This window comes from Apodemus sylvaticus, chromosome 13 (assembly GCF_947179515.1).
Source record: "Apodemus sylvaticus chromosome 13, mApoSyl1.1, whole genome shotgun sequence".
NCBI lineage: Eukaryota > Metazoa > Chordata > Mammalia > Rodentia > Muridae > Apodemus > Apodemus sylvaticus.
Window position 1 is genome coordinate 95,333,329 of NC_067484.1, and position 12,277 is coordinate 95,345,605.

At 41.3% G+C, this 12,277-nt stretch overlaps 1 protein-coding gene across 2 annotated transcripts in view; it reads left to right on the forward strand.

Moving 5' to 3' along the window:
* Window positions 1-1,723: 1,723 nt before the first annotated feature.
* Rock1 (Rho associated coiled-coil containing protein kinase 1) overlaps window positions 1,724-12,277 on the forward strand; it is a 98,829-nt gene continuing 88,275 nt past the window's right edge. For both annotated transcript variants that reach the window (XM_052201346.1, XM_052201347.1), the window contains exon 1: window positions 1,724-2,714. In XM_052201346.1, the coding sequence (XP_052057306.1) occupies window positions 2,622-2,714 (93 nt within the window). In that variant the 5' untranslated portion in view covers window positions 1,724-2,621. The remainder of the gene's footprint in view (window positions 2,715-12,277) is intronic.

Sequence of the window (12,277 nt, forward strand, 5' to 3'; positions counted from 1 at the left end):
CCTGAGCCTGACATGGGTGCTGGGAACCCAAGTCTGGTACTTTACCAGAATAGCAAGCAATCTTTAACCATTAGGCCATTTCTCTAGCCCTCCTCTCCCTAATATAATTTTAAAGATGGAGACTTTAATGTCATGGTTCTGTTACACTTGGACAGTTTATAATGTAGAAATAAATTTAGCTTGGTGCCATGGCATTCACCTCTAGTTTGGGCTATTTAGAAGAGTTGACCTGTCAAAAACCAACATTTAATGTTAGACTATAAGTAATGGAATGCTACAATTTTTAGACTAGCCTTGTAAGTAAATAAAGTACATACACTTCAAAAATACTTTTAGAAGCTTTGTCAGTGACTTATCTTTATTGGTGTCTTGCTGTCTTAACTACCTGTACTTTTTCATGTGTTTCCAAATGGAAAACAGCATAATGTTCAGTTCTCTGAGGAAAAAAAAAAAACCCAAGAATACCTAAAAATGGTAATAAAATAAAGGACAAGCAGGGTTTAAGAAATTTATTTCAGGGAAACTGCCAGATTATTTTAAGCCCTATGCTTAAAAATAAATCTAATTCACATGACTGACTTAAAATACTGGGGCCAAGAAAAGTCACTGCAAAAGCATTTAATGGAATACCTGAAGTTTGTCCCTGGGTTTTATTTTGGCTATAACTTTCTGTGAAGACTTACTTCCTATCTTGATTTACACAGTGGACTTTATAGCTAAACATTTCCGGTACCTACTTTTTCCTATTGGCTCCCTTGCTGATTTACTGTTCAGATGCCATGCATTGCTTTTTTAATATGCGGACATTTGGTTCATCTGTAGTATTTTCCAGTGTGAGGTGAAACATAGCCACATGTTCAACTAGAAATCTTTCATTTGACCTATGATCAAACCCAAGGATTGATTGGAAATAATCAGGTTGGACTCCTACTGAAGGCAGTGAAAAACAGAATCAGAAACCTTTTTCAACCTGTCACCCTACAGTCAATGAAAAACTGAATTAAGGAATGCCCGTTATTTTCATATTCCACTTTAGTTGTAATAAAAACTACGATTTGAAGTTTTACTAAATGCCCTGAAGTTGCAGTATCTCACAGACAGGACAAAACTACAGTTGCTGTGAGAAACGAATAGAAACAGCTTACTAATATTGATTTTCCTATGATTTTTTCCTCTTTAAGTAAACTGCCTTTGACTTCTATTGATTCCGTCTTCCAGAGTCAACATTTTAAGGCTCCCTTGACATACTCGGTTTGGGGACGCTGAGTCCGTGGTGATTTTCCCACTGAATCGTAAACAGATTCTGCGGTGGTGGGCATCAAGAAAAGCCCACCGGAGTGCTCCGGAAATTCCAAACTCCACTGGTGCTGAAATAACTGGTACTACCAAAAGAAAAGCACCCTCCTAGGCCGCAAGAAGTATCTATATCAGTGATAACAAGCGCCTTCTTTTCTTGTCAGAATTCTCCCGACCAAAGGCCCAAAGGAAGCGAATCTGGGGCGCCTGCCAGCTCAGCCACCAAAAGCTGGGAAAAATCTACTCCTCCCAGTCCTCCACCACACCTCCGACTCCGCCCCGCGGCCAGCCTGCCAGGCCCCGCCCACGTCCGGCCCCGCCTCTCTTCCCTCCTCTCTGTCGTGAGCCGGCCAGCCCCGCCCTGGCGGGCGCCTGCATGCGCGTGCGCACGACCCAGCTCACTCCCTTCGGAACGCCCGCGTCGCGCATGCACACTGAGCGCCGGCGGTCTCCGTTTGTTTGAACAGGAAGGCGGACATATTAGTCCCTCTGAGCCCTCCTCGCCCCACCCCCCCAGGCATTCGCCTCCGCGACTCGCCCTTTTCCCAGCTCGGACCGCGGCCCCTCCCAGAAGTTCCCGCATCAGCAGCGGCAGGGACCCTACGGTCGTCTTCCTCCCGGGCCCACCACAGCCAGTCTTCCCTGAGACTCCATCGGGCCACCGACCTCGCCCTGCCCCGCCGGACACCGCGTTAGCAACTCCAGCAGCGACCGGATAAAATGGGAGAGTGAGCCTGTTCTGTGGGGACCAGCTCTTGGCCGAGGCTGATCAGTGCGTGGCCGAGTGGAACCGGGGATGCAGAGCTAGACTACCTCTAGCGCCTCTGAGCGGAGCAGGGCCGGCCGCGGCCCAGGCGGCGGCGGCGGCAGCTGGCGCAGATCCTCACCCGCCCTTCGCTTTCGCCTTTCCTCTTCGCCCTCCCTGGCTGCCCCGAGGGAGTCTCCACCCTGCTGCGCTCCCTCTTCCCGCCGCTGCCCTTCTCTGGACTGGGCCCCGCCATGGCGAAGGCAGCCGGGGCCCGCTAGGCTAAGGTGCCTCGCCAGAGCGAACAGGCTGCTGGCGACGGCGCTGTCGGCTGTCGCGAGGGGCTGCAGGGTGGGATGCGACTTTGGGTGTCCGAGCGGCTGCGGGTCGCTGTCACACCCAGCCTGGGGTCTGGAGAGTAGAGGTCCCCTCAGTGAGGGGGAGGAGGGGGGACCGGGCGCACCTGGTGACCCCGAGGTTCCGGCTCCTCTGCCCTGCGGCTACAAACCCACGGGGGAGGAAGTTGGTTGAACTTGCTTTCCGCTGCGGGTACGAAGGTATCGTCACAAGTAGCAGCATCATGTCGACTGGGGACAGTTTTGAGACTCGGTTTGAAAAAATCGACAACCTGCTGCGGGATCCCAAATCGGAAGTGAATTCAGATTGTTTGCTGGTGAGTGCTGCTGTTTTCTCTGGGTTGCCTTGGGTTGCTGTTTGCAGTCCTAGTTAACTGGAAAGAGTCTCAGGTGTGCATAGCCTTGGGAAGATGCCAGATTTCTCTTTTGCAAGAATTTTGGAACACCAGTAAACCTCATAGTTCAAGACACCCCCCCCCCCTTTTATTTTTTTAGCAATTTCAGTGGTTCTAGGCTAGCTACTCTGAACTTCTGGTTTTGATTCAGCTCCTCAGTCCACCGAGCATACTTAGAAACTACGATTTCAGCCATCGTATCAGAACGTCAACACGTCAAAGTTTATATTGTATAGCTTGTTGAAAGACAATCTTAGTACTAACCTCCCCGATTAGTTTGACAGTAGGATTGAAAAATCTACTTTCTATTTATAGAATTAGGGAGTTTAGACTTGGAAATGATAATGGAGAATTAATACAGAGGAAATGATTTTTAAGATAAAATTTTAGGTGTCTTGAGGCTAATGAAACTGTTGAACATTAAATGCAAACACCTACAACTAGTCTTAGGCCAACAAAAGTTTGGTGGCTTTTAAAACACTTAGTAAATATATTTCACATGTATTAAGAACTTTTTTGGTGGTAGTGAACTAATTATTGCCACTTTAAAACATTCTGAAGTTTTTAGGTCACAAAAAGCCAAAATCCTACCATAAAAATTACCCAGTTGTTGATAGCAAATACACTTATTTGTAAATAATAGGCATTTGAGTACTGCCAATACAGTTATCAACGGAATTTTTCTGTTTACTACCAACTAATATATATATATAAGTTTGTAAACAAAATCACAAGATCTCTAAAATCACATTTCAGTGTCTATCTGGACACGGGAATTTCAGAGAATTAACTTTGTATACTCAGTAGTTTGGAAATTTAAGAATGATGCCATTTAGAGAGATAACATTTTTAAAATCTCATACTGAATCAGGAAATTTTGTAAATTAAAATTAGTGTTTATTTCAGTTTTCTAAAGTATATTCAGTTAGTCAATACTTTCAATTTGTAAGGTTTCTTACCAAAGCTTTCAGAATTGCTATAAACATACTTAACTATACACTCCCAATGTATTCCATGTCTGATATGTCTTTCAGTAGTTCCATAAGTTGTTATTAAGTTTTTTTATTGTTGTTAGTGGTGCTGACAGTTGAACCCAGCACATACTAGGCAAGCACTTCACCATCAATCTGCTCATCCTGTTCTGCTTTTTGGTCCTCCTATTATGAAGTAGATTATAAGGAGGGTTTTGGAGTTTTTTTTTTTTTTTTAATTGCTAGTTTTCTCTTTTGTTACAGTACCATTCAGTAGGAACCTGATGGAGCTGTAGAGAGTACAAAGGAAATAAATACACATTACATGGACTTTTTAGAGAGTTGAATCCATTTAGTAAAACATACATATACAGAAACAAACAGTTTCCAGATTGAGCAAACAACTGATTAATTGTAAATGATTATTCAGTATTTTTCCATCACTCATCTGTCTATATAATGAAAACTGAAGGGAAAAAATTGCTGTGAGTTGAGAGTGCTAGAGTGTGCTTTATGATGAATTGGCTACTGAACTGAGGTTAGCAAATAGAGGATGGATGAACATCCATGACTGGCTGTGACATGTTTAGAGAAACAAGGTAAAGTTGCAAGGATGGGGTTAGATTTGGTGGATTTGAGTGTAATTGGGCTGTCACAAAATGAATGAAGATTAATCCAGTAGTTCTGTGTAAGATAGATTTGTATGGAAAAAGACTGGGAATAAAGAGAGCTTGGAGAATTTTCAGATTACCCTAGTAGTCCTCACTCAAATGGAACACTGAGCTAGGACATGAAAATAAAGAAGGAAGAATTGATGGAAGCTGATTGAGTTGAGGAAAATCAGAGAGGCATTAGTCAAATGACTCCAAAAATGTTGAGCTTGGGTTATATATAGTAAGAATGGTAAAAATAATGAAGTTTGGGAATTGCTTGAGAACTGATGTATTTTAAATTTGCTGTATTTGACAAGATAGTGGAATGAGTGTGAAGAAATGGCCTGTAGACTATTGTAGATGTGGAATTAACTTACAATAACAAATAATGACTACAGATTGTAACTGCTATAATGAAAAGGAATATCATAGAGAGAGATCCAAGAGTGATAGATGAAGGAAGAGTCAAAGAAGCCAGGTATTAGGAGCACAAGACTTTAAAGGAACATTCAGAGAATGAATTTGATTACTTATCTCTGTTTTAGTCTTATAATCTTGATCTTTTAAAATTCCATTATCAAAGGTGACCACTGAAATTTTACTGTCAGGTCACTCTGAACTTAAAGATTGGAATTTTCTTTGGAAACAAATCCACTTTCCAGTTTTGTAGTATCTAGCATGAATTTTCTTTGTACAATATTTTATGTTTATTATTGAGCATTCATTCATTCACTCATTCATTCCCTTACTCTGCCATTCACAGCGACTTAGCAGATTTCTACACTTCCCTTTTGTATGGATTGGACCTGTTATAGATTGGAGCTTTAATACTCCTTTTACCTTGGTTGCCTCTCTAGCTTTGTATTTATGTGTGCCGTGTGCATATAGGTGCAATCAGAGGCCACAAGAAGGGTGTCAGATCCCTCGCTGACTGATTTAGCTAATACTATATTCATAATATTTGCCACATGGAGTACTTGTCATTCTAGTCTTTTAATATCTCATTATTATATGTTATGTTTGCTTCTAGATCCACTCCAGTAATGAAAGGTTTCAAATTTTGCTGGCAAATGTCTTTAAATCTAATTTTACTCAGAAAACACTTTTTTTTCCCCCGGGCAATAATAATGTTATCTGTTTACTTGGAAGATACACTAGTAAGTGGCTGTCCAACCATTTCTTCAAGAGCATGACTTTTTTTTCAGATTTCTATCTGGGGAAGTGTAAGATGTATGGGTAGATGATGGGGAAGGAAACCATATTACTTAAACAGAATGTGAAAGAAAAATGTAAAGATTTGGATGCTGGTTTTCATTTTTTTTTTCCATGAAATTCTTTTTCTGTATTTTTAACTAGTGCCTTCCCCATATTTTCATTGCAGATTATTTTTTTCCCTCTTTGCCTTGAATGTAATGGACAATTAATTCCAAACTTGAAACATCAGTTACTTATCACTCTTTCCATTATCTATAAATCATTTTATTTACATATTTTAATTGTGTGTATCTGTGTATCTGTGCTTGCCATTTGGATGTCAGAAGACACATTTTGTGGAGTTGGTTCTTTTGTCTACCTTTATGTGGTTGCTGGGGAAGTAACTCAGGTTGCCAGGCATGTGCTGCAAGCATCTTCATTGACTGAGCCATCTCATTCGCCCTTTATTTTATTTATTCTAAATCATAAACATTCAACTGTCTTTTAGGTATCTCTTCTTGACTATCATATTATAACCCAAATTTTTTATATTTTAAATAGATTATTTGTATGTTGTTAGTATCACTACTATCTCTCACTAAACTGAACATTTTGTTGTGAAGTTTTTGGCTACTGTTGTCCATAGCTGTGTGCCCATTAGTCCTCATGATTTCAAGGTTATGAGTTTTACTAGTGTTAGTAGGACCAAACCCTTTTCCTTAGCCTTTTTTGTTGTTTTATTTTGCTTTCAAGAGATGGGACTCTGTCTTAAGTCACTATTCTATTGTGAAGAGATACCATGTATGACCAAGGCAATTTTTATAGAAGAAAGCGTTTAATTGGGGACTTGCTTACAGTGTCAGAGGTTTAGTTCATAATCATCATGGCGGGGAGCATGGGGGCTAACAGGCATGGTACTCAAGATGTAGCTAAGAGACATATCCTGATTTGCAAGCAGAGAGAGAGAGAGAGAGAGAGAGACAGACAGACACAGAGACAGAGACAGGCAGGCAGGCAGGCAATGGGCCTGGCTTGGGCTTTGAAAGCTCAAAAAGTCTGCTCCCAGCAACACACCTGCTCTAGTAAGGCCACACTTCCTAACCCTTCTATGCGCCTATGGGGGGAGCATTCTTACTTTAGCCATAGGTTCTCACTATGATGCTCAAGGTGGTCCCAAGAACTCATTGCCTCAAGAAATGAGATTTTTGCTTCATCCTTACAGGCATGCATAGTTTAGACTGTTCTGATGTTCTGATTGTTAGTGTATTGCTAGAACATTTAGAAAACAATCCTTTTTCATTTACACATTTAGTAAATGTTTCTGTTGTTCTAAATGTGAATTCAAATCTAGACCTTGTCATGTGTGAGCTAGAGGATTTTAGGTGAGTTATTTTAACCCCTGAAAGCTCATTTTAGCTTCAAGAAAAAGAGAGAGGTTATTGTACTAGTTTGTTATGCTAATTAATTTATCATGGTATAGGGTGGCTAATAACCTAATAATTGATAACCAATATTGTCATATTATTACTGGTACATTTTCTCTTTTACGTGCAGAGTAATTTACTGGACACTTAAGGCTATAATCCAGATATGTATTGTTGAAACATTCAAACCAAATATAACTGAAAATGTAGACATTAGATAGATTCAATTAGGAGACTGTTCCCTTAGTCATGTTTTATTTTGTAGTTATGGTCATTAAGCCTAGGACCTTGTACTTTCATGACAAATGTTTACCGTTGAGTTAAATCTCCAGCCCCTTTTCCACTCCAAACCCAGGGACTTTCTTCCTGCAGAGCTCTCAGCTACTATTTCTGCCTGCCTGCCACCATGCTCCCTGCCTTGAAGATAATGGACTAAACCGCTGAAACTGTAAAGAAGCCTCAATTAAATGTTTTCTGTTTTATAAGAACGGCTGTGGTCATGGTGTCTCTTCACAGCAACAGAATCCTGACTAAGACAATACCTAATTTTACTAAGGTTTTGGGTTAGTATGAAAGGCAGTTGGGAGCTAATTAGTTAAAATTTAAGTATCTTGTTCTCTTTTTATTTGTGTCTTCTGTACTTTGTGAGTATGTTTTCTGTACTGAAGGGCCTTTTTGCACTACAACAAAGCTGTGGGTGTATAGAGCAGTTGCTCACAGTGACAGGCAAGACATGAATGACCTTAGTACCTTATACCCTCTTCTGACCTCCAAGGTCACTAGGCATGATGCAGTACATATACATTATGCGTATAGGCAAAACAGTCATACATTTCAAATCTTAAAAAAAAGTTGAAAATGTGCCATTGGTTTAGCATTTAAGAAATAAAATTTACAGATTTAAATGATGTTGGTAGGAATACAAATATAGGAACTATCTTTGGGTCATGCTGTTTTTGGAAGTAGTTCCTCAACTGATTTTAATTGTTCTATTTGGCACTTGGTTTTGTATTTTATAACTTATTTTTATAACTCTAGGGCAGTGGTTCTCAGTGTTCCTATTGCTGTGATTGTTTTATACAGTTCCTCATGTTGTGGTGACCCCCCCCCCAAGCCCCACCCATAAAATTATTTTCATTGTTACCTTATAACTAATTTTGCTTCTATTATGAATCATAATGTGAATATCAATGCTTTCCAATGGTCTTAGGAGACCCCTGTGAAAAGGTTGTTTGACTTTCCCCAAAAGGGTTGGGACCCACAGGTCCAGAACCACTGCTCTAGTAGTTTGTGCATTTTGAACAAAAATGATAATCAAGATACTTGCTTTTATATCCACTGTAATATATATGTGAGCACTGAGTAGTGGTACAAACTTGGAATTTCAATACTTAGAAGGTACAGGCAGGAGGATCGGGAGTTCAAAGTCATCCTTAGCTACATCCTTAGCTACATTGTAGACGAGAGATCCTGTCTAAAACAAAATAAAACATACAGATACATTGAGCAGATGAATAACGTATATATATTTTATTTTTCTAATAAGTGGACCTTTTCTGTTTGGGATTATAAAATGCAAAGTGTGTTTTCTTAATGATTGCTAAATGATTGTAGGAGGCTAGGTACTCAAAATCTGATATTGTAGAGAGGCAAGAGATTATCTTTATTCTTGTCATAATTTAAAAAGATTGGCTAACCTGCAGTAATACTTTCTATACCAACTTTTGGCAAGAGATTGAAATCTTTCTCAGGACTGGAGAGATGGCTCAGCAGTTCAGAGCACTGATTACTTTTCCAAAGGTCCTGAGTTCAAATCCCAGCAACCACATGGTGGCTCACAACCATCCATAAGATCTGACACACTCTTCTGGAGTGTCTGAAGACAGCTACAGTGTACTTACATATAATAAATAAGTCTTAAAAAAAATAAAGGAATCTTTCTCCAGTTGTCTTATATTAGAAACAGTGGATCATATTTACTCTCCTATCATTCATTCATTTACTCAACCATATTTGTTTGATATATACAAACAAATATTGGAACTTAAAGACAGTGGGGACTTAGAACTCTAAAAGACAATGGGGCACCATAGTGAGTTTAAAAAAAATGGGTCCTGCTTTCATGGAATTCATAATTGTAGGGAAAGGAATTATATCTATCACACTAAGATAGTGTATTGGTAAGGCTTGAAGGGGAGGTAGGGTATATGTGAGTCATGCTTTTATTTCAAGGGTTGGGATATATAAAAAGACTTATGATAAAGCTGTCTGAGTATATATTTTTCATATGAGTCTGGATTTTCTGAATCAGATTCATTTGAGGAACTTTGGCTAGTTAGTTAGTTAGTTAGTTAGTTAGTTAGTTAGTTTTTCAAGATAGGGTTTCTCTGTATAGCTCTGGCTGTTCTGGAACTCACTCTGTAGACCAGGCTAGCCTCAAACTTAGAAATCTGCCTGTCTAATATGCCTGTCTCTACCTCCCGAGTGCTACTTTGGTTAATTTATAATGAAAAGTTTCAAACATACAGAAGTAAGATAGTGTACACCTATTGCCCAGAGTTTGTATTTCTCAGACTTTTCATGATGCTTCATTATTTCATTTTGTGATGCTTTATTATTTCATCCTTAAGATGCTATAGTATCTTTTAAAAAACAAAGGACATGTTTTTATAACCACTGTGAATAATCATGTCTAACACAAACATTACATTTTATCATTAATTTCCAATTTATGTTTACATTTCTGAATATCTAAAGTAGATTTTATTTTTTTAACTTTTTATTCTTTGTGAGTTTCATATCATGCACCCCAGTCCTGCTCATCTCCCCTTGTCCTCATACTCATCTTTTGCCCTTATAACCTTCCCCCAAAATAAAACACACACAACAACAACAAAAACAAAGCATAGGAAACATCTCATCATGAAGCTGTAGTATGTCACAGTGTGTCCCACAGTATCCCTCTGTCTACACATCTTCACTTGCAGATGTTCATTGCAGTCAGTTACCGGTCTTGTTCAAGATCTTTAGCTTTTGTGATACCATCAGTATTGAATCCTTATTAGGACTCCTCATGGTTATCCTGTTGTTGCCCTGAATCATGGCTATCTTGCAGCTTTAGAATAGCAGGGCCCTGGATCTGGGCCTGGTGGTAGCCGAACTAACTGGTCAGTCTGCCAGTTCTCTCTTATCTGCAATACCAGGTCCAGGCTCTGCAGCACAGCTCTCCTGCTCTCATGCTCCTGGGCTGGCTTGCCTACTCCCATGCTTCCACAACTCCACTGTGCTGCCCAGTCATGGTGCAAAACCCACTCTCCCAAGTTCTGCAATTTGTGAGGGGCTGGGCCAGCTTTCCTGTTCTCACACCTTCTGGGCTGGCTCACCCATGCCTTTTCCCTCAGGGCCAGCTCCACTGTCTTGCCTAGGCGAGGTACCAGACTAGCTCACTTGGTATGGGGCTAGTAGCTCTCTTGCTTTCATGACCCCAGGGCCAGCTTTTCCAGTTACTGCAGGGGGTGAGGAGGAAGGCATTACCGCCACCTCACAGCAGATGAGTGATGGACCAGCTCCCTTGTCCTCTCTTCCTCAGGGATGGCTCACCTGTGTCCCCTCCACCAGGACTGGCACTACTGTGCTGCCCAGGGAAGATGCAGGCCTGTTCTTCTAAGTGCTGCAGCCAGCGAGGAGCAGGGTCTGCTTTCCTGACTACCTCAGGTTGCAAGGGGCAAAAAAGCAGAGGGCATCTCTCCTGTCCCAGGCTACCTCATGGCAGAGGGGTGGCAGGGTCAGCTCTCCCTCACTTTGTCCTCAGGCCTGGCGCCCTCACTACTGTGCTGCCCAGGCAAGGTGCAGGCCCACTTTATAGCAAGTGCCGCAGTTGATGAGGGGCAGGCTAACTGTCCGGAGTTCATGACCAGATCTGGTCTGACTGCCAGATCTGTCAAGGGATGACAGTAGGAGGGAGCATCACCTCTGTACCTCTGCACCTGTGCCATCCCTCAGCAGACAAGGGGTGGGGTTAGCTCTCCCAGATTCAAGTCCTCAGGGCAGGCTTACCCCACCACCATTGTCAGCTCCACTGTGCTGCCTGGGCGAGTTGCTGACCTCAAGTGAGCAATGGGGCCAGCTCTCCCAAGTGTCACATCCATTGAGAAATGGGGCTAGTTATGAATGGCCCCTGGACATCCACATGGTCCCCAGTGGCTGTCCTGACCAAAGACAGCCCCATGTTCCCTAGTCGTAATATGAGCCATAGACTCAGACATGGCCCCCAGTGGCAGCTCAGGCTGGGATCTCAATATGGCTCCAGATGTTGGGACTGACCCCTCACAAGAGGCTATTCCTCTCTACCTTTGAATCTCTAGTTCCATCTCTCTTCATTAATACTTAAGCTGGTCTTTCCCATCTGACCACCATATACTCCCATGTGGTGGCTCCTGCCTGGCACAGGCTGGCCACACAGCTGGCAGGCTTCTGGGTGACATTCTCTACTACATTCACCACTTGCTGCATGTGCCATGTGTTGGAGGGCAGGTCTATGGGTGGCATGGTAGTCTGCAGGTTTCTGTCTTCCTCTTCTGGTGCTTTTGGTTTTGATTTATGGGTTTGGATTTGATTTTTTTTTTTATGGGTGGTAAGCATAAGACAGCTTTGACCACCAAGCCAAGCATGAACAAAGGACTGCCATCTGCCCAACTGATATAAGAACACCACCACCGATAGGTGTCTCTTTTCCCATTGCTCCCTGGGGATGTTACTGTTTTTGTGGTTTTGGTCTCTTAAAAGTCTTTAAATGTAGAATCTCCTTATCTCAACTTCTCACCTGTCATCTGATGTCTTTTTGAAGAGACCGGGGCAGGGATACTATATATCTGTTTTACTATCTAGATTTTTCTATTCTTATATCTACCATATTTCTTAGATAAATTTATAAACCAGAAACCTTGGTTTAACTATGTTGGACTTTTTAGTAAATATTTCCATAGATGTGTCTGTTTTCTTTTGTATCACAGCAAGAAGCATGTATAATTTTAGTATTCCTTTCACATTTATTAACTAATTCTGTTGAGAGAACTTATCACTACCTGTGGCTGTTTACCTTGAATACAGTTCATGATACAAAGGATGACTGCTTCAACTTCTAATTGCTACTTTGCAGAGGAAGGCATTTTTCCAGCCTTGATGTGAGAGGCTTGGCACAGACAAACTGTTATGAAAGTAAGATAATACTCAAGGAAACCTTT